Source organism: Gobio gobio (assembly GCF_949357685.1).
Source record: "Gobio gobio genome assembly, chromosome: 4".
NCBI lineage: Eukaryota > Metazoa > Chordata > Actinopteri > Cypriniformes > Gobionidae > Gobio > Gobio gobio.
In genome coordinates, this window is record NC_137100.1 from 47,803,492 (window position 1) to 47,830,013 (window position 26,522).

General features: G+C 38.9%; 2 protein-coding genes across 4 annotated transcripts; both read left to right on the plus strand.

The window, feature by feature from the left end:
* The first annotated feature begins 2,210 nt into the window (after positions 1 to 2,210).
* On the plus strand, positions 2,211 to 13,851 carry senp3a (SUMO specific peptidase 3a). 3 transcript variants are annotated; one of them, XM_079814372.1, is made up of 11 exons: positions 2,211 to 2,409; positions 3,727 to 4,453; positions 5,849 to 6,010; positions 6,116 to 6,227; positions 6,349 to 6,496; positions 11,754 to 11,801; positions 11,993 to 12,070; positions 12,535 to 12,672; positions 12,750 to 12,848; positions 12,962 to 13,012; positions 13,145 to 13,851. In XM_079814372.1, the coding sequence occupies exons 2-11, from the start codon at positions 3,769 to 3,771 to the stop codon at positions 13,253 to 13,255; spliced, it is 1,632 nt and encodes a 543-aa protein (XP_079670498.1). In that variant the 5' UTR covers positions 2,211 to 2,409; positions 3,727 to 3,768; the 3' UTR covers positions 13,256 to 13,851. The 3 variants fall into 3 exon arrangements, with proteins under 3 accessions (XP_079670498.1, XP_079670499.1, XP_079670500.1); XM_079814373.1 differs by having other exon boundaries at positions 12,765 to 12,848; XM_079814374.1 differs by lacking the exon at positions 13,145 to 13,851 and having other exon boundaries at positions 12,750 to 12,962.
* A 704-nt stretch (positions 13,852 to 14,555) lies between these two features.
* Positions 14,556 to 25,208, plus strand: eif4a1b (eukaryotic translation initiation factor 4A1B). Its single transcript, XM_079815558.1, has 11 exons — positions 14,556 to 14,650; positions 15,366 to 15,414; positions 15,741 to 15,873; positions 16,190 to 16,329; positions 20,979 to 21,147; positions 21,299 to 21,408; positions 22,007 to 22,150; positions 22,299 to 22,436; positions 23,534 to 23,623; positions 23,932 to 24,011; positions 24,125 to 25,208. Exons 1-11 carry the CDS (start codon positions 14,628 to 14,630, stop codon positions 24,267 to 24,269), a joined length of 1,221 nt encoding a protein of 406 aa, XP_079671684.1. The 5' UTR covers positions 14,556 to 14,627; the 3' UTR covers positions 24,270 to 25,208.
* The last annotated feature ends 1,314 nt before the right edge of the window (positions 25,209 to 26,522 follow it).

The following is a 26,522-nucleotide window of genomic DNA, read 5'->3' on the forward strand; positions in this document are numbered from 1 at the left end:
GATGTGCTGGAGGAGACTCTTGCATTGTCAATACAAGATCTTGGCCAAACATTGATGCACTTCTTTATGGAAATAAATGTTATGATGTTAGTTCCACCAAGAGGTGCATCAATTTTTGGTCAAGATCTTGTATTGACAATGCAAGAGTCCAGCACTAAGAAATGAAAAGCTACTCACTCCATTAGGGTTGGTGTGAACTGTTGCCAAACATATAACATGATGGAAACATAATAATCACTGCAATAATAATCCAATCATTGACTATTAAGCATTTGTCTATTTAAATCCAAACAACACATTTTTTGGGGCCGGTTAGTGTAGTTTATCATTGCTGATTATGAATATTAATTTCTGGTCATCGTTGACAGCTACAGTGCATGGGTAAGGCTTTTAGCAGCTGATAAAACTATGCAATTGCCTTATTTGCCAATAGAGAGATAATAATGTTTTATTTATATAGCACCTTTCAATGACCCAAGGACACTTTACAAAATAGACAAATAATACAGATAATAACGAAGTACAAGCAAAGAACAACAGTAAACATATACAGCATGGTAGATAATTATAGTGTTACAGCAGAAAGGGGCAAAACAATGGGAATAAATGAGTTTTAAGTTCTGTCTTAAAGGTTTGTAGTGAAGAGAACGTAGGGACCATAATACTGAACATCCAACCACCAGCAGTAGACACTTCACATTTGGGTAAAACAAGCAGGTTGTCTGAACTAGATCTAAGAGTAATGGCAGGAGCGTATGGCTGTATTAACTCTGCTATATATGAAGGTGCTAAACCATGACAGGCCTTATAAACTAAGACTAGTTTGAAATGAATGTGATAGGCAGTAGAGAGCAGTGTAGTTAGTGAAGGAAAGGAGTGATGTAGGCAGATTTTTTGATTTCTGCAGGCAATTAAGGACTTTAGCTGGTAGGCCACTAAACAAGGGCTGAATCCGAAATCACCTATACCCTTAAATAGGGCACTATTTGAGGGGACAGCCATTTGTAGTGGTATCCGAAACCATAGTGGATGTTATTGAGTGCACTCATTCTATCCCACATTGCACCGATGTACACACAGCGGCTGTCCGAATTCACTCACTCGTTTTCATTCACTCCTTGAAGTGAACTGTATTAGTGGATTAAAGTAGGGAATAGTGAATGAGGGGTTTAGGGGGTGATTTCGGATTAAGCCAAGGTGTTGGAATAGTCCAATCTAGAGGTTATGAAAGCATGGATAACAGTTTTAGCATCTTTAAGTCTAAGTGAAGGACATATGCAAACAATACAAATACAAACTAGATTTAACAAGCAGGATATGTGGTTCAAAACTAAATTTATAATCAAACAGCACTCTCAGATTCCGAACAGCAGGATGGATTCTGATTGGCTGACAATCAGCTGGATAAAATCGTTCTGAAAGTGATCGCAATTATATAATTTCCCTATATCGTTATTGTCATAGCTGTGGTGTGAACTCTGCTATTCTTTAATATTGATAACGTATTTAAAACTATAGTTATCGTCCTTGGTGTGAATGTGCCTTTAAGACCTAACTAGGACTTTATCAATATGCATGGGAAGAGCTACAATTTCGGGCCAACTAGCAGAATTTCAGTTTTTAAAAATAATTGATAATTCACCCCATTAGGGATACATAATTGTAGGATTCGCCCAGAATCTTCACAGGCCTCCAGAATTATAGAAGGTTTCAATTGAACAACATCTCTCCACTGTAGTAGACACCATACATCAATAGGAAATGGTCACTTGAGAGGAAAAATTTTACAATTTCAATGATACTCACAATGGAGAATGAAGTGTTTAGAACAGAGGTATGGAAGGCATTTTCTGCCAATTTTAAATAAATGAAATGATAGGCTAAAAATGATAACTAAAACTATGGCGCTGTGTATCAATCAAGGACATAATAACATTACACTTTTATTTAATATTAAAACCTCACAAATATTTATTCATATGTGTAAATATTTTCATTGTAACACGGTATAATATTTTTTCACTACGTGTGGGGGCATCTGAGGCTCGAAGGTGGATGTTGGTGACAAATTTGTGAGAGAAATATAAATATATATATATATTTTAATAGTTTGAAGAAATACTTAAAATACTAGTATTGCTATTATTCTATTTTATTAGACAATTCTCACGAATTAATTTTCTGACGTCTACCAGCCACCCGCCCATCGCGAGCATCGCCGTGACGTCATAGACACGCGGCGGAAGAAGAGTGTTTTCGCTCTAAAGAAGCGCCAGCTCTCATTGAATGAGCCAATATTTAAAGTAGCCTTTATTTTCTCTTTCATTTTATATAATCGCAAAGCTTATTTATCCGCTTTTTACCTCGGCGGACAACGCCTAAGCTTTTGGCTTCAGGTTACGGTAAACGGTGAGTAATCGGTGGTGCCGACACCCCACATTTTCTGCATCGCGACACCGGAGGCCGAGACTGTGTTTATTTGTGATCGGTGCTAGGATTTGCCCGCTGGAATGATGCGTTAAATGACCAATGCGAGTGGAGCTCTTCTTTATTAAACACTCGCAATTTAAATATATATAAAAAATATATCAGACTGGTGTATTAGCGAGACTACAAAACCCTTTTCACTTCACTTTTCCCCCCCACAAAATTCAGAGTAAATGAGAAGAACAAAGCGCGTCGTGCACGAGTTTACCCATCAGCTCCAGCTCTCAATGCGCGGACACTGACAGTTGCATGGACAAATACAGCCTACAACGTGTTAGTTTTAATTTAAGTACCATTTAAAAGTGAACTACGTTACGTAAACGTTTAAATTAATACAACGAGCTTACATCTATAGTGTTTCCTCTGTTGTTGTTTTTTCTCCTCCAAAGAGACGTCAGTCCAGTTCCTTTTTGTACGCATATACGTATACCAGGGGTTTGAGCCTTTTCGGATCCAGGGACCCTCGACCCAGTGTTTTAAAAATAACTTACTTTTTACTTCTTTTAAAGAGAAGTTACTGACATAGCTACATAAGAATATACCTTACAGTTCATTAGTTAGATATTTATACATTGTTTTTTCTTATCTCAAAGGCTCCCGTCAAATAATTATCCTACAATAAAACATATATTCAAGGGAGGCTTGTTTAAAAGTGAAGAATTAGAACTATTTATTAGTATTAATAGCATTAGGATTATTTAAGACACACACACAGCTATATATATATATATGTATATGTATGTAAATATATGTATATGTATGTAAATGGCTCAATTTTCATTTATATGAAGCCCACATTTTATGAAGATCGATCCTATTTACTTTTTACCGTACATACTTGTAGTGAACAAATAACCTGTGCTAGTTAATTAAGTTTTCAATCTTATGTATTATTTGGAAATTTGTCACAACACTGAAGTAAAGTTGGTTGCAATTTTTGGTTCACATGGACTTAAAGAAGGCCACTAGTTAAATTTTTTTTTTTATCTATTCTCCACACTTTTGTTGTTCTTAGTTTGTCCATCTAGATTCTAGACTGTAATTGATTGTATCAGGTGTTTATATTGAAAGTACCAATTAAACTGCATAAAAAAAATGGTCTTGCCGCGTTAATGTTCTTATCTCAAATTACAACCAGAGTTGTATTCCCATTTCATGGCACTGAATGTGGCTGAGTTAAATTTTTTTTGCATTTGCTCTTCTGTTGGTTCTCTACTCATGTTTTCTTTCATACATTAGAGAGGAGGCAGGCTGGCGCAGGTCGTAGGTTGCTCCTGGATCATGAGAGACAGTGGCAGCAGCCTGGCTCAAACACATTGGTCCAATGAGCTGACGCTGACCGCAGGGCAGGAGGGTGCTGGGGGTGGGGGTGCCATTGGAGGTGGCCATTTAATGAACCCGGCCATGGCCCAACATGCCCCGAGTCCAGCCCACTTCAAACTGGGCCACAGAGATGAGGATGTGAGGATATGGGGTGCAGAATATACTGTCCCTGAGGTGGAAGAAGAGGAAGAGGAGGAGGACACTGTGGAGATGGAGAGTGAAGAGGATCTGGTGGACAAGAAACCCGAGGTTGGTTTCCAGTGGAATGATAAAGGTGACGCGGATAAGTGGGGCTCGCCAGAGCACTCGCAGCTAGTGGAAATGGATGTCAGCATTACAGGTGACTTTACCCACTGCATGGCCCAGAATAGGCCCAGTCCGCTCAAAGAGAGGAAGCTATCCCGGTTGCGGTATCGGGCTCAAAGGTGTGTAAGCATTCGCTACGGTTTGGCCCAGAAATGGAGAGCTTGGCGCCAACGAGCCAAATGGGCAGGAACTATGGGATACAGGAGAGTACGCAGATTTCACAGACGCCGGCTCTCTGGTAATCGACCTTTCCAGAGACTGCTTGGCAGTTCATTGTTAAATGGAGACCCAGAAAGACGTTTGGGGACAGCAGAGAAGAGGGGAGCTGATTTATCTGGTGAGTATAAACTCTTGTTGACATTTGTATTATTTCTTTTTTTGTCTTTGAAAGAATTGAAATAAGTAATTGTTTTGCATTTGATACCTGACTAATTTTTAAATATGTTCAGTTTAAAGTGTATAATGTGATAATATTGTGTTTGGTGGCTAATGTGCTTTTGCTCATGAAGGGGTAAACTAGCCTTGTCCAACTCAAATTTGAGCAATTTTGGCTTCTTCCACCAAGCGGTACAGTACAGTACGATTCGGGACGGTAAACCATGATCCGGCTTGCGTTTCCACCGTCAAAGTACCCTTACTTGATAGGCGTGGTCTATGCTGTAAAGTAGCGACAACGTCATTCTCGCACGAAGAAGAAAGCGACACCGTAAACAACAATGGAGGACATACAGCAGTGCTTGGCATGTGGCATGGTACATTGTTGCGTGCCGACATTGTGTTCCAACAGTATTGTGTATCAACTCTAAAATGGCGCCTCTTGTGTTGTCATTCCCCTTGTAGCACGCGCAAGTGAAGATTCTCTGTCAACCAATCAACGTTCTGTAGTGAGTCTAGCTCTACCCTTAAGGTACCGGACTACTGTGCTAGGTAGCCCAACTGAAGAGTCCCAAAAAGTGGTATGGTTCTGTATTTTGGTACCATTCACAACTTCTGACAATCGAAACGGAAATAATTGGGTACTGTACTGTGTTCCATACCGTACCGCTTGGTGGAAACGAACCATAAGAAACAACGGTCCTGTCTGATGTATACATGGTGTTGGTTTTAAAATATTGCTACTTGTGCTGGTAAAGATACATTAAGTAAACAATTATTAAATATTTTTATTTAATTTAAAAATTAATTACTTTTCATTGTAAATAAATATATAGAATCTGGTTTAGTAAAGCTAGGCTACAGTAAATGACATTCCATTTATTCATTTAGCAGAGCTTTTTATGAAGCGACTTAAAAATGAGAACTAAAAGTAATTCATCTTAAGGACAAGAATTGCTAGCAAAAACAATACATATTTTCAAACATGGTCCAGAATGGTGCAAGCTAGAAGGCAGCGGGTTATAAGTTAAGTGCTCACGAAAGAATATTGAATATTCTATATTGTCAATATTGAATATTGTCAGAGATTCAGCTGTATGGATAGTTGAGAAGATGATTCCACCAGCAAAGAATCCAAACAAAAACGTTCTGGAAAGTGATTTCGTGCCTCTCTGTGATGGTACCATGAGACACATTGAAAGGATGAAATTGCATATTACTGTAATACTGAAGTCGTGAAAGAAACTGTCTAGGACTGTGACAGCATTCCTGGTTGTGACGAACGTGCACAGACTAGTACATTTCTTTTGGTACATTCTGTACATCGTCTTTACTTCTTTACCCTTTGATTTCTTAGACTCCTGTAGCACAAATGGGGTTCTGAAAGGAAGGGATGGTATCCATGGAGTAACCATGGGGGATAGGGAGGGACGGGCCTCCCCTGCTAATGTCCAGTCTCAGCGGGAAAAGTCCTCCCCACAGAATCAGCTTAGCAGTGAACACATTTCTTGTGTACAAGGTACAATATCCCTTTTCCAAAATATGGAACAGGAACATACGCCATGTATTATTTAATATTATATCATCCCATGGTTTTTCCTCTGTCACTCCTCCTCTTCTTCAGGTATTCTGGATGAGTTTCTCCAGCAGTACGGCAGTTTGATTCCCATCCACGTAGATGAGGTGGTGGTGAAGCTTCAGGAGATCTTCAACGAGAGTTTCTCAAGTCCTCACAGGTCAGAGGTGGCTCATACCAGTCACAACAAGGCTAATTAAATCTTGAAATAAAAAATACCTCACAGATAAAAGACGTGACTGTGAACTCTCGGTACTATTTTAATTTGTGCCTGTTTACAGGAAGGTAATGGTGCAACATTTAATGCAGTCCTACCAGCGCATGTCCGGAAGTGCAGTGATGCGGGGGTTTCGTGTAAATTACAAACGTCATGTCCTCACCATGGATGATCTGAGCACACTCTATGGCCAGAACTGGCTCAACGATCAGGTGGGCCTCTTGCTTAACAACATTATTCATTATTAATGTTGGATCACATTCGCCAACTGTGTGTACAATAAATGTGTACTTCGATGTGAATTGTATCCTACATATAGAAAAACAATGTAAACAAAGAAAGCCTAGTGGCATTAGGATTGGCAATAATATTTTTGTGGAGACTGTAAGACTTTTTCAGGATTTTTTGATGAATTGAAAGTTCAAAAGAACAGAATTTATTTCAAATAGAAATCTTATGTAACATTATAAATGTCTTTTATGGTAACTTTTGATCTATTTAATGCATCCTTGCTGAATTAATATATTTATTTCTAGTATAATTTCTAACTGACCCCAGACATTTTAATGCAGGGTTCCCACGGGTCCTTGAAATCCTTGAAAGTTTGTCAATCTGAAAAAAAAAAAAAAATTCAAGGCCCTGGAAAGTTTTTGCAAATAAACATGCATAGATACAGGTCCTTGAAAATGCTTGAATTTATTTAGTTTTCTGGAAAAAATATTATTATTATTCCATATTATTCCCTCCGGTCCGCTAATGTGTTATTTCGCCAACACTTTGTGGCCTATGCATACTAGCTTGCTTGATTTACATTAGTTACACGCATGTATGTGTTACGTTAAAGGGGTCATAAACTGGCTTTTTTTGTTTTTTTATACTGTTGTCTGAGGTCAACTTGAGACGTTTTTACATTCAAAAACATCATAATGAATAAGTAATAGGCTATTTTCTGCACTGGTTTTGAGGCCCTCTCAAGAAACACTGGGTTTTGATGGGCGTGCCGCACTGAAGACTTGGTAGTAAACGCCAACGGCTATGATTGGATAAGTTTTGCATTTTTAATGAGCTTCTGCTCCCCTGTCAGTGAAAGCGTGTGGGGAAACCTCAACCGGAATGATTCTCCCACAGGGCTCGCCAAAATGTCTTTATCAAACGAACACAATGATTTATCTCTCATCCACCCGCGATTGATTGGAATGTTATTTTTTTTATTACTTGTCCCGCCCGATCGGTGGATATAAGCGCGAACCGTACACACACACACATATTTCACTATTAAAGATAGTCCGTCGGCAGGCCGGGCTTACGTTTTGGTAGCCTGTCTGGAAAACGCATAGCCCCGGGATGTTGGGCTTTGCGAGCCCTGGCCCATACATGTCCGAGTCTGATCCCGATTCGCAATGAACCAATTTCAGCACTGTGACAGCGTGCTAAGGTATGTTCAGTTAGACATGTACACATAATCAATAGATATCAAACGATCTGTAACAATGCAATACTATCACATATAAAAAACATTTTTATTCACATAAGTGTGCTTAATCTCACCCTGTCTGCAAATCCAGTCTCTTGTGCTCTTGTCTCAAACGACTCTGTGGTTAAATGAAGGAACAGAACCGCAATGTCTTCCCCACATGAGCTTGATATTCATTAAAAATAGTTAATCCATGCATTCATAATGTTGGAATCCGAATGAAGCTTATGCTTTATGTTTAGAAATTCGATGCGGTTTAGTTCCATGTAGGCCTGTGTTATGTAAGTAGCTCGAGTCGGTGGGCGGGGCTACAGAATCAGGCGTTGTTCTTCTTCTGTTGAGGCGGTGCTTCACTACACTCAGACGTTTGCTGGGCCTGGTGTCAATAAAAGCTTTTCTTTGACTAACAAGGAAGTTTTCAGCTCTGAAACTTACAGGATATTCTTATATTACCATGACCTTTTATATATCAAAAGCTCAAGGGAAAGTTGATTTCTCAATTCATCACCCCTTTAAAGGTCCCATGGCAAAAAAATTTTTTTTATAATGTTTCGTGAGGTGTACTTATATTGTTAGTATGGTTTTTACATTAAAAAATTTCATAATTTAGAAATAAAAGCCATTTTTTTCTAGACTGATATTAGCCCTCTGGCTTGAATGCTCTGTTTCAAGGGGCGTGTCTGATGTGAGACTTCAGTGTAAACGCCCACTGTTGTGATTGGCTGACATCTTTGCATTTGAAATGAGTATTAGATTATGTGGCAGAGGGGGCATGGTTTAGCAAGGTCTGCAAGCCTGCCAGCCCAGAGAGAGACGGACTGTACACTCGTGGAGCAGAGAGTCGGAGCTCTGGAGAAAGATAGCTGAGAAAGTTATATTGTACCGAGTTGTTGAGAGCGCAAGTTTATTTTGTTTGTATCTGAGAGTTCTGAATAAACACGAGTCTCAGTCACGCCGACCCTGTCTTCCTCCTTATTCTACGAACTTTGTAACATGTGGAACCCCTCTAAACCTACTAAACTACGTTTTTACCATCACAGCCGTCGAGATGAACGAATCATCAAAGTGTTGATTATAGCATTATTTTTATATCTTTTTCCATCACATGAACGGCTGCAGTGATGAGCAGTCTTGTTGATCGCATGAATGCAGTGATCTCGTCATTGCAACGTTATTTCTCTCACAAAATGCTTTCACCACAACTTACAGCAAACACAATGTCGACATGAATACAGTAAGAGCTTTGTTGTCCAGCATAACAGTGTCAATCATTATTATGGCAGTTTGGACAAGTGTGTACTGCAGATATACTCGCGACGTGTGCTTGACAGATCCGAACATTATAAAGAGTGTTCTTTGATCTTTTTCTGTAGTTTAATCATTTAAATAAGGGATTTATTTCATGCTACTAACAGAAACGATGTGAAGTTTATCGTTTTAGTCACTGGCTTGATTCAATGATGCCTTACGCTTAGGCATCAAGACGGCCAGCTACGGGACTGACAGTATTCAAGGATTTAGAGAGAAAATCTGTGTGAACTTGAATGATTAGCTACACATCACAAATCACTGATCACAGATCAGGCATTAATGAACACTGGTACTCACTGTTTGTGGTGGGGCTGTCGAATCCATATTGTAAAAGCCTGTGCTGACATCGCAACTGATAAACAAAATCCATTTTCCCTAAATTCTCTGGGCGGGCAAAGCAGAGGAAGGGGAGGTAACCTTTTCTCGTATGACGACATAACAGGGAAGATTTCAGATCGGCTCATCTGAGCTCTCATTTTCTCAAAGGCAGAGCAGGACAGCCAGAACTTGGTTTACACCTATAGAAATTTCTAGCCACTTGGGGACCATATACAGGCTAGGAGAACTCATATTAATGTTAAAAAACCTCATAAAATGAAAATGTCATGCCATGGGACCTTTAAGTGTTTCCCGCGTGAGGTACTTTGTGTTGTACTTTTGTCGGGGTAACGGCTTAGGACCCAGGACCAGTAGTGAAAAATGAAGACCAAGAGTCAGGAGTGTAATTAATTAAAGAAAAATGTACAGAAGAATAGTTTGCAGATGCCAGCTTCAAGTCTCACAAGGAGTTCGTAGGCTGCGCTGCCTCTACCAGCCTACCTGCCTCCGCCTATCGTACATACAATTTCTCAACAGTTATACTGTTTTCAAGGTCTAACCATGTCATTACTGCCATGTGGATTATTCTGATTGGCTCAGAGAAAATGGACAGTCATGGTAAATTTCCACACATTGTCAGTTAATCAGATTCACGTGTCCATATATCACTTGTTGACACTGGCAGGCGCCAGCTTGCCCAGAACAACAGGTCCACCCGTCTTTTAGGATGCCCGTAGTCCACATCCAATGCGGCTCTTTAACACCGAATACTGCGCACATACACAGATACACAGTCTCTCCAAGGTTGGAGTTGGTGAGATCTGGTCCAAACCAGAGAAAGTTTTCCAAAACACTGATAACGTGCTTTTCTCTCAGTGAGAGGTACAGACAATAGTACAGACCATATTCATCTTGATTCTTTAGGGTCTCAGTAAAAGGAAATATGAAATAAAATAAAATGAAAGACAAATCCATATTTAATCTCTGGAAGCCAGGCTAAATGAACAATCATTGTTACTGCATTCCTGTCGAGTTAGAGGTGTGCGATGCCTCCAAAATCCAAACACACGACAACATGTTCTGAAATCAAGTGTTTTGGCGACATCACACACCCCCAGGACAGACCCTCAGTCACCCCTCGGAGACCAAATACAAACGTTAGAAAATATAAAGGAAGAAACAATCATTGGTCCTATTGATTGATTAATCAAAATCATAACTGGAAAGAATCATTAAAATCATAATAATTATATAGGAGGATTAATATTGATTGAGGCTTTGATTATAAATTTAAGTAGGATATATATATATATACACACACACACACACACACACACACACACACACACACACACACACACACACATACATAATTATATTGAAGCGGCGGTAGATTCCAGAATCTTTCACTTTGCCATGACATTCACGCGCACACAAAAACTACTGCGATGGTACCTCAATGTTTTCAGTGCTTACACCGAACCCAAATTTTCTTTAATGTAATGTTGAATTGTTTTGCATGTTAAGATGATGTAAACCCATGAGGCAAGAAAAACTTAAGCATATTCATATATCTTAAAACTTCTGGTCACATGAGCCTAAGCTCTTTTCAATAAAATCCATGCAAAAGTTAATATCAGATAATTTTAGAATACAATATAGGATGAACCGAATATTCTTCAGTTTTATGCAAAACAGAAATGCGACAAATAGAATATCAGGTCTCTGTCATATGGCCAAAACTTTACAAAAAAATTACACATAAAAACTGTAACAATGTATCTTACAAGGTAGCGCGATGTAACCTTGCTCTCACTTGAAATGTGTCCACACATTAAATCCTTGAATTTGAGGGTATTGGACCTGGAAAGTCCTCGAAAGGTCCTTGAATTTGAAGTTAACCAATGTTTGGGAACCCTGTGAATGATAATGTGTGCACAGCTGGCTAATGAGAGGTCTGAAACACAATCTAGGTGGTGCTTATTGTGTTTCAACCAGTTTTGAGAATGACACGCTTGACTTTAGTGACGAATGGGTTTACAGATCATGCGGTGTACAAGACATTATATGAGGACTGTTTTTGTGTGTTTTATGATAATTTAGCATATTTCCTATTCATCAACATTACAAGAAGGGTAACAGATATACATGTGTGTATGCACCTATTTTTATTCCACTGGAAGTTTTGTGTGGATTAAATTGTAAAATGTAACTCTCGCAATAATTTTGTAACTACTATGGCACCATCTTTTGCTCCAGTTTGTCAGAGTTTGTATAGAGAACATATTTGATGAATGGGGGGCCCTTGTACTGGGATTGTGCTGAGTTTGCTCTCTCTTACGTCTGTAACTCACTCTGTCACCCAGGTCATGAACATGTATGGGGATTTGGTCATGGATGCTGCCCCTGAAAAGGTAGTTTACACACACACACACACACACACACACACACACACATTTACACAGGGAATTTGACTCATGACAAAGCCATTATCGGAACTTGTGTGTCAAAGAGTTAAATGATTATGAAAACCGTATGTGAAATTCGATTTTTCCTAATTCGTTCTCTCTGTCTCACCATTCTTTTATTTTATTTTTACTTGCAGGTCCACTTTTTCAACAGCTTCTTTTACGACAAACTTCGGACGAAAGGTTACGAAGGGGTCAAACGGTGGACAAAAAATGTCAGTACTGTCGTTCTTTCACAGCTCTTTTATTAATACTTGCACATTTCAGGACTGTAAAGTTGTAAAGACTGTAAATTGTTAATAGATAATTCACCATTATTACCCGCATTATGAAGTTAATATAGTTATCCACCTATTTTTAACGTAAAAGCAGACTGGGCAATTTTTAACTTGAATGTGCACGGCTTCCAGTGTCAGTCGCTTCCAGTAATTTTAGCTTTACCAAAACAGTCCGTTTTGCTGCTTTGTTGCCAACTGGTACTTATCATTTAGTATATTAATCATCAACACTAGTTTGTAGTGCAAATCGTTTTACTGTTTACTGCACTGTTACTCTTCTAGTTATTTACATATAGCAGCTAATGAATTGGAAATCTTCCTAACACATTGAAAAATATGGTAGATACAACATAAATATTTTGCTACTACATGTTTATTTCATTGTTAAATCTGCTCCTTAGGTTGATATTTTCCAGAGGAAGTTCTTATTGATCCCTATTCACCTGGAAGTGCACTGGTCATTAGTGTGTGTCAATGTTCCTCAGCGTAGCATCACATACTTCGATTCTCAGAGGACCCTCAACCGTCGATGCCCCAAAGTAGGCGTTATTTGTTCTAATGATGCTGTTTTAATGGCGACTTTTCTTTTACCAATGCTTATCGTGTCCACTAAAAGGTTTTGTTTTTACAGCACATTGCCAAATACCTGCAAGCAGAGGCAATCAAGAGAGAACAGAAGGAGTTTTACACAGGGTGGAAAGGCTTTTTCAAAATGGTAGGGTGAAGTGTGTGTGTTAGTCAAAGTATGAGCGAAATTATGAATAAAAGAGACTGGAAAGGCCATTTTGTGTATGTGTTGTTGACTTTTCTGTCTTTGGGATGTTCTAGAATGTGGCAAGGCAGAACAATGACAGTGATTGTGGAGCTTTTGTCCTTCAGGTTAGTGTGCTTTTCTCATTAGTTATTTTAACTCTTGATTTTGTACATAGCACTGGTGCTACAAGTGTAATATAACAATCTTCATTGGTGTCTTTTACTCACCTGTTCACTCTTCTTATCGTGGTACTCCAGTACTGTAAGTGCCTGGCCCTGGAACAGCCTTTCAGCTTTGGTCAGCAGGATATGCCCAAGCTACGGAGACAAATGTACAAAGAACTGTGTCACTGTAAACTGTCTCTGTGAGACCGTGGAAAAGCAAGGGTGATCCATGACATCTTACTCTATTAAATAAGCTCCAAGTCCAGACAGCATTTAGGCGGGAGACGTGCAAACGTTTTTAACCCTCTTTTTGTTCAATGACTTTGTATTTTGACTTGGTGAATGCCATACCCTGTTTGGTCCAAATGTTCGTTTGTTCAGATCAAAAACGCAAGAGGAGTTGTTTTTTCTAGACATGGGAGGATGAGTTGACCTCAGTGAACTGTTCATTAGGTGCCGCCATTTTTTGGCAATTTAATTTTTTATTTTTCATGTTCTTGATGTCAGTAACTTGTATGCTAAAAGGTAATACCATTGACTGGTGAGGGAATACACATGCAGACATTTTAAAAATGTCATGCAATATTCATATACTGAGAGTCGATATGGACCACGACGCTATATGTGGATTTTTGTTTGTTCAATATTGTTTGTCTGTTATGTATCTGTGCGATCTAAGATGCAAAACGTATGGAGATGAAAAAAGAGCAGCTGTAAATTAAACTGTTTTATATCTTTTGAGATGCATACGTTGTTGTAAGATGTACTAATAAAAACATGAGAAAATAATTGACATGATCAATTTGTGCATTAGTCGTTATGTTACACTATTGTAGTTTAATGTTAATGATGATAATTATTTGAAGGTTTTAGTAATTTGCAATGTTGTTATAAATACAGCAGTTAACTATAAGCAGGTCAACAGTTTATTGGACAGACTAACCATAACTACATTTCAAATGTGCAAATTGCATTCACAATACGCAATTTAAAAATAAAAGGTGAAAAGGAGAATAATAAATCAAAAAGAGGGAAAATACGATGCTTGACTAAATAACAGATTTCATTAAATATGTTCGTGCTTATCAAATATACAAAAACAACATAGCCTAGTGTTGTTGTTATTCTAAGGTCGGAAAGATTGAAACTCGAAATCTGGATCATGGGGATTAAGTGTGCGGACCTTCGCCTGTTATGAAATTCAGCTCATAACGACTTTAATAAATTCAAGACCTTTGTTTTACATTATGTTTTATATGGCAACTAAAATTTGCTAAATACATGGAGGCTAGAACTGCGTCACTGTAGGCCAAGCGAATTATATTTTAAGGTTTAGCTTTAGTCCAATTACATTTAAGATAGAGCAGGACTGACGCGTCAGGGACCGCCCATCTGAACGGTATCCGACACCAAAGGGCGGATACAAATGTTGAGTGACGTCTGTACTAGCCAATGAGAACATGCGAAGGGCGGGCCATATTCTGACTGATGGTCGAATGCTGCAATCACAATTTTAGTAAGAAAACCGTGTTAAACTATATAAAACATTTTCGCGGTGTGCTCGCCCTTTGTGATAATGTCGGCAGAATATGAAGGGAGGTAGGAAAGCAGAAATTTAACGATCTTAATGTATTTGTTTATAAATTGCAGCTCTTATGCATACATGTTGTCAGTCGCTATACGCATTACGCTTCTAGATGTTGTTGGAAGTAGCTTGTGGTTCGTGATCTTGAATGTCGCAAACGAGTTGTAAAACCCCACTGGCGTTAGCATATGAGCTCTTAGCAGCACGGCCTGCTTGAGGATATTGACGTTAAACGATCTCTACCCTTCAGCAGCTCAAAATGAAGGCTTAGATCGCGAATGATGTGCTGTTATATGAATTGAATGCAGTCAATGATCATCTCGATGCCTTAAATGGTCGACTTGATTTAGCTCTCACAGATCACTGACTGCTCGACACAACCCTCTTATGTGGCCCCGAAGTGAAGCATGTTTTTCCTCTCCATTCATTCATTCGCACATAGATAAAACTCCTCTTCTGATTTTCTCTGGCTAATGGCTAAATATATTTTCATTATAAAACTGTGCATGGAAATTCAATGTTAAAATTTTGTGTTCTTAAATGTTTGACGTAATCACACACACACACACACCCATTTACATACACACAAATATATATATATATATACACACACACACACACACACACATCTTATTTATGTATTTGTGTACCTTACAGTGTTGATTTCCCTTGAGATCAATCTGTCTGTTATGAATAACTGACTGGTGCTAATGTGACATTTCTTTGCAGACCTAGAGACAATGGCCCCGAGGGCATGGAGCCAGATGGAATCATTGAAGTGGGTTCATAACTATTTTTCACATTTAACTAAATATATATATATATATATTTCCCCCTACATGTCTCTCTTGGCACAGCTTTAGGTAGTGGGTTGGCACTGAATGTGCTGTCAGTTGTTTTGACTGTCTTCTCACTGTGGGGGTCAGCGATTCCTCCTTTTTTCTTTTTTTTGAACAACTGCCAGCCTGTTATCCTTTTTGCATAATGTAATTAGTGACAAATAGCATTTTTTTTCTTTTCAGAGTGAGATGGAGTAAAAATTAGCTCATCTGTGGTCTTCTGTATCTTAATATTCATCTAATTACTCCCCCCCTGTAACCGCAGAGTAACTGGCATGAGATCGTGGACAGCTTTGATGACATGAACCTGCGTGAGACTCTGCTCAGGGGAATCTATGCTTATGGTTTTGAGAAGCCCTCTGCCATCCAGCAAAGGGCTATCCTCCCTTGTATCAAGGGTAATATACCTTTTTAAGAACATTATTGTTAAATGAAAAGCTGTAAATAATTTTGTTTATTGGAGCACTCCAAAATTTTTGGATACTCTATTTTTACCTTCTGTTATTGTTTTGGGCACATAATATGCAAAATGATCAGCAGTGTTTGTTCATTTGTAATTGTCATTTAAAAGGTTGTTTTCTTATCTAGAGGGGCATCTTTGCTAGTAGCTGTTAAACTGCCATCGCCCACTGCATGCTTGAAGGACATCCCATACTATCAATGAGCTCATTATTTGGCCACTTTATGACCTGTTGTTGTTTGTTTCTACACTAGGATATGATGTCATTGCACAGGCTCAGTCAGGAACAGGCAAGACCGCCACCTTTGCCATCTCCATTCTGCAGCAGATTGATGTAGAGCTGAAAGGATCTCAGGCCTTGGTCCTGGCACCCACCCGTGAACTGGCTCAGCAGGTTAGCGCTGTCTCTGTGTTCACGTTCACTGCTTTTGGTTCACTTGCTGCAGAACCACAATGTCAGCAGTGCAGCTAAACTATACTGTTGAGTTCTCTTGATGACTTGGTTGTCAGAAATGGGCGCAATATTTTTAAAGGAAAAGTCCGTAATGTTATTTGTTCATTTTTATGGAAAGTTCAATTCACATGAATTTGTAGAGCGCTTTTCACAATACATATCGGTGCAGATATGTATCGTTTAGAGTAATCTGTTATCAGAGGTGACCGTGTCAAAAGTTATGTCCAAATGTCAGAAATGTTGAGTTCTAAGAAAATGCAAATCATGCAGTTAGCTAACATGTATTCATTTAGACAGAAATGATGATCTCATTAAAGCAAATATTACAATTTGTGATCATAATGATTACTTAATATAGAAAATTTGGCAGTGGTGCGTGTTGATTCAGATTTGCCGTCATCTGAAGTAGGGCTGTCCGATACAGCTAAAGAATTTATCACAATATATACATTTCATATCATATCATTCGGCATCGATAACTATTGAGAGGATTTTGATATAACCTTTTTCTTTTTAAAAACCTGTAGAAAAAAAGGTTTTGAATTTAACCACTTTATTAAGGCAAACAACAAATGATTTTAGTTTAAACAGTCAAAGACAAAATAAACTTTAAACAAACATCTTTCTTATATATTATATTAAGATTAAATAAGGGCTAATTATTAATATACCGCATTAAATTGTTTATTCAAAGCAATGATGTAAAGTGACATGAATATAATTTTGTAAATTGCATAAACTATTATAAACTAAACCGCATCATGTAGGATTTATGCAACAGTTGAAGTTTTCCATCTAGAAAATGTACAAAATATGCATTTTGTGTGACTGGCTTGGTTTCGGTTTTGACGGTTTCTCTAATATTTTGAATGAACAGAACAGTACAGCAGCGACACATATTGTGGGTTCAACTGCAAAGGCTAACAAAACATTAAAATGCAACAATTTAAAACTTAAAACATCATCATCGCAGATTGTGCGCCACTGATAAGGCTCCCTAATGCACACCTAAAATTCCTTTAAAAAAAAAAAATTCAATGAATAATCATGCCGTTTTTATTCACTATCTTTTCATTGCAGGCAGGCATGGCACACATTTCAGCATGTGTCTGTGTGTTCTGATGTGACATGGTGCAGCCAACCTTCACAGCAACGCAACTTATTGCCTGTGTGCTTGTCACTTCTATCTTGTCATTTTTCTCTATCGATGAAATTGTACCTTCGTTAAATACGATACTGTTTTATCGACCAGGCCTAATCTGAAGTCCTTGCAGGGGTTGACGTCATCTCTTCACAGGTGTTGGGGCATCTTCATATCTTCATAAGAGGCTGGATCCAAACTGAGCTGGCGTAATCTCTGGTTACCTTCGGGATGGGCATTTCTGAGACAGAAAAGCAAATGTAAAATAATTCGAATAGCTGCTGTTCATAACAGTTCAAGCAAAAGATAATCACCTGTTTCATGTGATATAACTGGAGTACAAGGTTATGAGGTGCATTATGTGAATGTTTGGCTAAAGAGATGTGTCTTTAATCTAGATTTAAACTGGGAGAATGTGTCTGAACCTTGAATCAGGAAGGCTATTCCAGACTTTAGGAGCCAAATGTGAAAACGCTCTCCCTCCTTTAGTGGACTTGGATGTCTTAGGTACTACCAAAAGTCCAGAGTTTTGTGATCTTAAAGAGTGTGATAGATTGTAGGGTGATAAAAGATCAGTTAAATACACATGAGCTAAACCGTTTAAAGCCTTATAGGTCAGTAGCGATACTTTGTAGTCGATACGGAAAATGGCCTAAAACCATAATTTACTGACATTAACTTTTGATAATTCCCAGTTTAAGTAAACAAAATGGTAGTGGTCAGATGTACATACCGTCTAAACCACCCTAATGCCTGTCCCTGAGTACCGGTGTCATTTTGTAATCAATCTAAGAGTATGTTATGATCTATAACAGGGGTCGGCAACCTGCTGAAGTGCTGTTTTTTATGTTTCTGAGTTGATCACTGTGCCACACAACCCATATTAACCCCCCATTAAATATTCATAATGGCGACATAGAAATAGTAGAGAACTAACTAGTAAAGAAATATTTCTAAAGTTGTTTTTCATCAAATTTGTTTTAAAATTTGTCTCAATCCTTTTTGTTTGTGTTCAGGTTTAAATTAGACTTTGAAGAATGTGCCTATTTACACTCGGCCATGAATGTGTTTTTACTGATCGGATAGCTTTCTGTTTTGTTAAAACCATTCCATTTTCACTTGGCAACATAACTGTCTCCCCAAAACTAATTTAAATCTGATCTCCAGATCCTGCGCTATATGCAAATTCAACGGAGTTCACGTCAATGAAAGAAAGATACGAGCTTAATTTTATTTATCCTCAGCTAATTTCAGGATCAAAGACCGCAATTGGAGACAGAGAGCAGCATCAGCACTGGTAAGATAATTTAGTCATTACATTTAATGAAGATGACTTTCAGTTTCATTTGTGGCAGTTTGCAAATAGGCTTGCTGAAGAGAGAGGCCTACCCAGCTACTGTCTGCGGCGGGCCATATCTGTGGCGATGCGTGTTGCAGTAGCGCCGTCATATCTGGCTACCGAGAGCCATTATAATGCTCTCGCATGTTTATTTTTTACGATTTTGGGAGGAGTAAAATGTACATATGACTTCAACAGCCAGTTGCATTTTGGAATGGCATTTACCCTTGTTCTTGTATCTGATCAGAGAAAACACATGAAGTGACCATGGACACATGAGTTTTCACATGCATCAGTCATTTTGATGTTTGTGTTTAATAAGGACTTGGTCCTTATATACTTATATACTTGGTTGAAATGTATAGTTTATAACAAACTATAACTGTAATCTGTATGTGCGTAACTTGTGTGTGCTTTCATTGACTTTGAATTCTCACAATTTAATATTATTTTATTACTCCCAACTTAATCAAACAAGCTCAATATGTTAATATGAGGAATGATTACCTCAAAATGTAGCTCTTTATGCAGGTGGGAGGTTCTTATCTGAATGAAATACACCTCTCTCACGTGCCAACAATTACCCCTCCACGGGGCAGTGTTGTCACATAGGTTGCCGACCCCTGATCTGTAATGTCAAACGCAGCACTAAGATGCAGTAAAACTAGTATTGAGATGCAGCCTTGGAACTTCAGAAGCTAGAAGTAATTTGTCATTTTAACAAGTGCGGTTTCTGTGCTATGATGGGGCCAGAATCCTGACTGAAATTTTTCATGGGTTTCTTTTTTTTTCTCAAGGAAGTAGGAAAATTGAGCGGACACAACATTTTCTAGTATTTTAGACGTAAATTTGTCTGTAATTTGCCAATTCATTTGGATCTAGTTGTGGTTTCTTAATGTGAGGTTTAATAACTTGAATGCTTGAATGGTCTTGGGACATGACCTAGCAATAGAGAGGAGTTAAAATTGAGAAGCTCTTCTACAAGGTAACAACTCTTTCAGTAATTTAGTGGGTGTTGGATCTTATAAACATGTTGTTGGTTTAGAGGCAATAAGTTTATTTAGCTCTTCCTGTCCTATAGTTGTAAAGCATTGCAATTGTTCTTGAGGGACAATAATTGACATTGTATTTCTGATGCCTTTGATTTTCTCATTGAAAATCATGAAGTCATTACTATGGAATATTCAGTTCAGATGATGTCTGTTTAATTGTTAATCTAGCCACACTGTACTATAAAAACCTTGGATTGTTTTGGTTATTTTCTACAAGTTTGTGGAGATGCTCAGCCCTGGCAGCTAGAGCCTTATTATGGTGGGCCACACTGTCTTTCTATGCGATTATAAAGACCTCTAAATTAGTTTTTCCATTTACGCTCTAGGTTATGAGTTTCTCTTGGGTGTGAGTAATACTGTTGTACCATGGTGTAGTACTTTACTCTCTAACCTTTTTTTAATCGGCTGGGTGCAACAGTTTCTAATGTACTAGAGAAGATCGCGCCCATGCTTTGTGATTTCAAGTTAATTTGTGTTTATGGGAGCACTGAGCAGTTGAGACAGCTCAAGTAGGTTATTTGTGAATGATACCTGCTTGATAACATGGAGTGATATGGTAAATATCAGCAGTAAGCACATTGCTATTCTTGGATTTAATCGATATTGGTTCTTCAATTTGAGAATTGATCAAGAAATCTATATTTTTTTACCTAGCCCGAAAAATTGGCACTTACATGTAATGAGAAATCTTCTCTTCTCTCTTTTTTTATTTTTTATTTGCCAAGTATGGTAATCCATACTGTGAATTTGTCCTCTGCATTTAACCCATCCAAGTTAGTGCACACACATTGTGAACACACACACACATGGAGCAATGGGCAGCCATTTTTGCTGTGGCGCTCGGGGAGCGATTGGGGGTTAGGGACTTGCTCAAGGGCATCTCAGTCATTACCTGCTGGTATTGAGAATTGAACCCACAACCTTTGGGTTACCAGTCTGACTCGCTAACCATTAGGCCACAACTTCCCCCAAATATGCTTCCACAACTTATTTATGCAAGTACAGACAAATGTTTTGCTTCAGGTTAATTTACACATGATTTTCTCTGTTTGTACAGATCCAGAAAGTGATTCTGGCTCTTGGAGACTACATGGGTGCAACGTGCCACGCCTGTATTGGTGGGACCAACGTGCGCAATGAGGTCCAAAAGCTGCAGGCCGAGGCGCCGCATATTGTAGTAGGAACCCCAGGTCGTGTCTACGACATGCTCAATCGAAAGTTCCTTGGTGAGTACCGAGTACTGTGAGATCTATTGCTGAATATTGTGTACTTTATAAATATATTTTATATATTTAATTCTATTTTATTTTTTTGCATTTCATTTAATGTGTTATGCCATTTATACTTTGTTTTTTTGTTTTTTTACTTCTCTTCTAGCCTCTAAGTACATTAAAATGTTTGTGCTGGATGAAGCGGATGAGATGCTGAGTCGTGGTTTCAAGGACCAGATCTATGAGATTTTCCAGAAACTCAGTACCAGCACACAGGTTAGGATGAAATGGACCATGTTTCCTGTATGTGCTGTTACCAGGTTGAATATTTCTATGGGTCTCTTCTGCGGAGAGAGCAGTTGCTAGCAAGCGGCAAGTTCAGACTAGAAGCACATTAAAGAGATACGGCATTTCACCACATAAATAATGGGGAAAAGAGATATTGATCTGAGATGAAACGGTTTTAAAATTGGTTTATCTTCTAATCCATTAGTGTACAAAACAACAGTCGCAAAACAGAAGCAGCTGCGTTTGTATAAAAGGAGAGCGCGCGTCTGCGATACCTGATGACATGGTCAAATCAATATTTTGTGTACAGTTAAACAGTTTTAATATTGGATTAGCTCACCAAACGCATAACTTCCACAAGAAAAAAAACTTTCCTAGCAAGCATAAAGTGGCAATTTCAGTTACCTGGATGAGCCTGTGTTTTCAGTATTTAGCGGATGTTATCGGGGAATTACATCGCTGGATGGCAGGATTGACCAATCAGAATGAAGTATTCAACAGAGATGTGTAATAAGTTTGCTTGTAAATGTGATTGAACATGTTCATGTTAAGACCTTAGCATGTTGTTCTGCCATCTGTCCTCTAGGTGGTGCTGCTGTCAGCCACCATGCCCGCGGAGGTGCTGGATGTCACTACCAAGTTTATGCGAGAACCAGTGCGCATCCTGGTGAAGAAAGAGGAGCTCACCCTTGAGGGTATTCGTCAGTTCTACATCAACGTTGAAAAAGAGGTACAGATCTTGGGTTATGCAAAGCAACAACAGAAATTCATGAATTGCATGCATGAACACACCAGAATTTTTTGCATTGATTTTGACCAGTGGCTGTTAACGGGTCATTGTGTTTCTCACCGTGCTTTGGTGTGTGTGTTTTTGTCAGGAATGGAAGCTGGACACCCTGTGTGACCTCTACGAGACTCTGACCATCACTCAGGCGGTGATCTTCATCAACACACGCCGAAAAGTAGACTGGCTCACAGAGAAGATGCATGCCAGGGACTTTACTGTCTCAGCTCTGGTAAATACTGACAGTGCCACGGCGCAACTATAAAGGGGAACAAAATTGTTGGAATCACTTTCAGAGCATTTTTTTTATTTGTCTATATTTTATAAAAACGTCAGCCAATTAAAATCATTCCTACTCTAAAGTGTGAGCTGCAGTTCACAGACGCTAATTGTGGATTCTAATATAGTTTTTGTGAACTATAGTTATAGTTATTGTTCTTGATGTGCCCTTTTTGAACAGATCCTCCACTACCTAGATCTAAGTGTGTAGCTCTCAGTATGTATAACAGACAATTCTAGCAGAGCGATTCACATGTCAGACTTACAACAATTGTCTTTTTATAATTATTTTTATTTAAAGCATTTTAACCTTCTGCACTGCGCTTAAAGTAAAGCCGGCCGTACATGCGTCATACAAGCTCGCAGACGATTTTTTCAGTTGGCAGAAGAGTCGTTACAAGCACCTCCTGATGATTAAAAAAAATATATATATTAATTCAGGGATTCGGCCCGATTTTCAACTGCGTATAGGTTGTTCCCTATTGCCAAATCATACACAGCCACACAGTATTATTAGGCTATAGCTCAGTGGCTGCAACCATACAGCGTGCGCATACACTGTCACACACACACACACGTGTGCACTTTCTCTTTCTCTCTCTCTGGTTATTTCTGTTGAAAGGAATGGCTGCTGTTCTCTGCTTTTCAACATCGTTTGCACACACAAATATTTTTTCTTTCTTTCTTTTTTCCTATCCGAAGATAGCTGTCTGCAACATTGAAAGCTCCAGTCTCTGTTTAGCGCAAAAGCTCACGCGATTGCCGCCGGCTCGTCGTGCCGTGTACCAGCTTCTTTGGTGCCATTATCAAGTTAACTGACTCGTAGCGTGTGCAATATATCTCACGGACTCCCGAGTGTCCGAACTCTGTACGCCCGCCTTAACACATTTCAGCATTCATTCTGTACACAGATGGTCTGATAGGTTCTCATATACAGAATGTTCTGTCTTTGCAAGCATTCTATAATGAACGCATGAATAGACTAAATGTAAATAATGTATTATATTGTTTGGTTTGTATTAATAAGGCATTGTGTGTTGTCTTTGTCAGCATGGAGACATGGAACAGAAGGACCGAGACCTGATTATGAGGGAGTTTCGCTCTGGTTCAAGCCGTGTCCTTATTACCACAGATCTGCTGGTTAGTAAACACATCAATGCATTGGTCTTGCTTCATTTGTTCTCATAATGGAATGGATTCAATTCAAAAGTAATTCAGTTAGCAGATGAGGTCACCAGACTTCCCTGACGCCATAGCACCCTCTAGTGCTTTGGAGGAATAATAGTATCTGGTATACAAAAAGTGTGTTCTGCTATGGATTGGTCATTCTGTCCTTCCACATAGCTATACACACACAACGAAATAATTGGAAGACATTGGACATAAAGAATATACTTTTGTATGCTCGAGTTGGCTTTAATTTTCTTGCATGTCTTTCTCATTCATAGGCCAGGGGTATTGATGTCCAGCAGGTGTCTTTGGTGATCAACTATGACTTGCCAACCAACCGTGAGAATTACATTCATAGGTTTGTGTTTGGTTCATCATTATAACATTGAGTTTGACTTGAGCTGACAAATTTTTTCCACCGCCATTTGATTATTATAACCAACTTGGGTTGTTTTTTTGTGATCCTCTCAGGATTGGTAGAGGAGGCCGTTTTGGCAGGAAAGGTGTGGCAATCAACATGGTGACAGAGGATGACAAGCGTACTCTGCGGGACATCGAGACCTTCTACAACACTACCGTTGAAGAGATGCCCATGAATGTGGCTGACTTGATCTAGAGATTTATTTGACCTGATCTAGATACATCCCCCCTCTCTCTATCCCCACGATCTCTCTCGCTTTTTCAAGTTTAAGCACTTCTAAATGGAGTAGGGGACGTGCAACTCCCTGCTCTTCCACGTTAGCAAATTAGTCATTTTATTTCCCCCAAAGCTGAACAAATTTTTATAAATCTCAGATGCTGAATATACATCTATTTATCTCCTTCAACTCTCATAATAAACATTGTAAAATATGGGCTCAGCCATCTTCTCTTATGGAGAAGAGCAGCATGTTCTGTCACTCTGCTCTCGATTAGTCATTCTGATCTTTTGTTTTAATTTTTTTTTTAAATATATATATATATATAGCTGGGAATCATCATTGACATGCATTGTTCCTTTAAAGCACATGTTACTAATGTAGTAATGGGCCATGTGGTAAAAGTATGCTTGCTTTTAAACCAACATGAAAAGCATCAGAAAGGCATTTCTTTCGGATCCAGCTACTGGGACTGTAAGATCCAAGTAGTTACTGCACTTGCTTGCTGTACTGTTTGCTGTAAAACTGTGCCAGAGCCATTTAATCACCCATGAACAGTATATGATACAAGATGTCCAAGTATTGCTGGCTTCCTGAATTTCTATATTTGGAAGTCCTTACTCGGATTCAATTTGACTGAAGGTGGTATAAAAAAAATATTTCAACATTATTGGATTGTTTAAATTTTCTTTTTCTACATTTAAGTTATTTTGTAAGTGTATTTTGTTTTTGGAGGAGGGGGGACATTTCAATAAAGCTACAGCATAACTCGTCAAACTCTCCTTTTTCTCCTTGTTATTAAACCGTTGGCAAGTTTGGCAATGTTCTTTGCAGGTTCCAGTTGTTAAAATTACTCTGGGGTAGCTAAGTGTGATGATTGTACATTGGAATCTATACAAATTAAACATTTATCTACAGTCTCGTTTTAACCCACTCCCTTTTTTATTATCAGGTATTCTATCCAATTGAAAGAACATTAAAAGAAGGACATGTTGAAGATGTATATTTGTAGAAAACTACAGGAATCTGAGTGCCATTTCTTTCTTTTTTTTTAATCTTTAACTACACAAAAATTGCTCTTGTTTTACCCAACTAATAGGTGTACGTAGAAGTCAGTTGTAAGAAAAAGCCAGTCAATGTAATGCCGATGTTCAACACTGGAGGGAGCCTCCCCACAGCAGATCTGAAACTTTAGTTGGCAACAACAAACAAATATGGTTGCAGTATCCAAAGATGGAGAAATCGTAACTTCTAAATCGTGTGGTTTTAAAGTATAAGGTTCAGTAGAAAATTCAATCATCTGGAACTGAGGTTCTCTCCACAAACACTTTAAATTTGAAGAAAACTACAGTTTATGTTTGGTCCGTGTCAAAAAATGTGTTGTATGTTGCTTTTAAACAAAAGTAGCAAATGCAGTAATGAGGAATTGCACTGTTTTTCAAACCAGCCACAAACTTTTAAATGAATCCCTTTTCCTCTACATCACCTTCATCCCCATCGCTATTCGGTGGCACCTTACCATCCCCAGCGGCCGTGTTGCAGTTTCTCGCACAGCGTAGGTGGCCTCTCTGCCTCCCCAACCCCCCTTCCGTGGCCATAGTGTTTGTGGGGCATGGTGATTTTGCAAGTGGGAGGCTCGTAAAGGCCTGGCTGGACTACCGGGCAGTGTGATGGATGGAGGGAAGGCCGCAGACACCATTTACATGAGAACAGAAGCCGGAGAGCGGCTGAATAGAGGGGCTTTCAATCTGCTTGTCATTGAAAAAGCTTAAGAACTTTCTCCAGCGACTAACCAACCCCCCTGCTCCTCGGCTCTCTCTCCCTCTTACTTTCTTCTTTCTTCTCGACCCCCTTTTTTCCCCCCTTGCTGTCTCTCTTGCTTTTCTTCCACCACCGTCCTCCTCCCCTCCCTCTGTCCATCGCTCTTTCTTTTCTCTCGAACCCCCCCTCCTCCCTCCCCACTTCATTTTTTCCTCTCTCTTTTATCTCAGACCATCCAATCTGTCATTCTGGATCTCTGCGTCTCTCGCATGTATGATGTTTGGCTTCTTTCAGGCTTTCTCTGGACTCTCCGGCTCTCTCCCGAGGCCCCCACTTAAATTTTGATTTGATTGTCGACACAACACCAGGAGACATCAATGTGTTTCCTCTCTTTATTCTCCCGCTCTTGCTTATAATGAGACTGATCCCATACATGAGAATGACTCATGCACAATAGCTCCGGCACACTC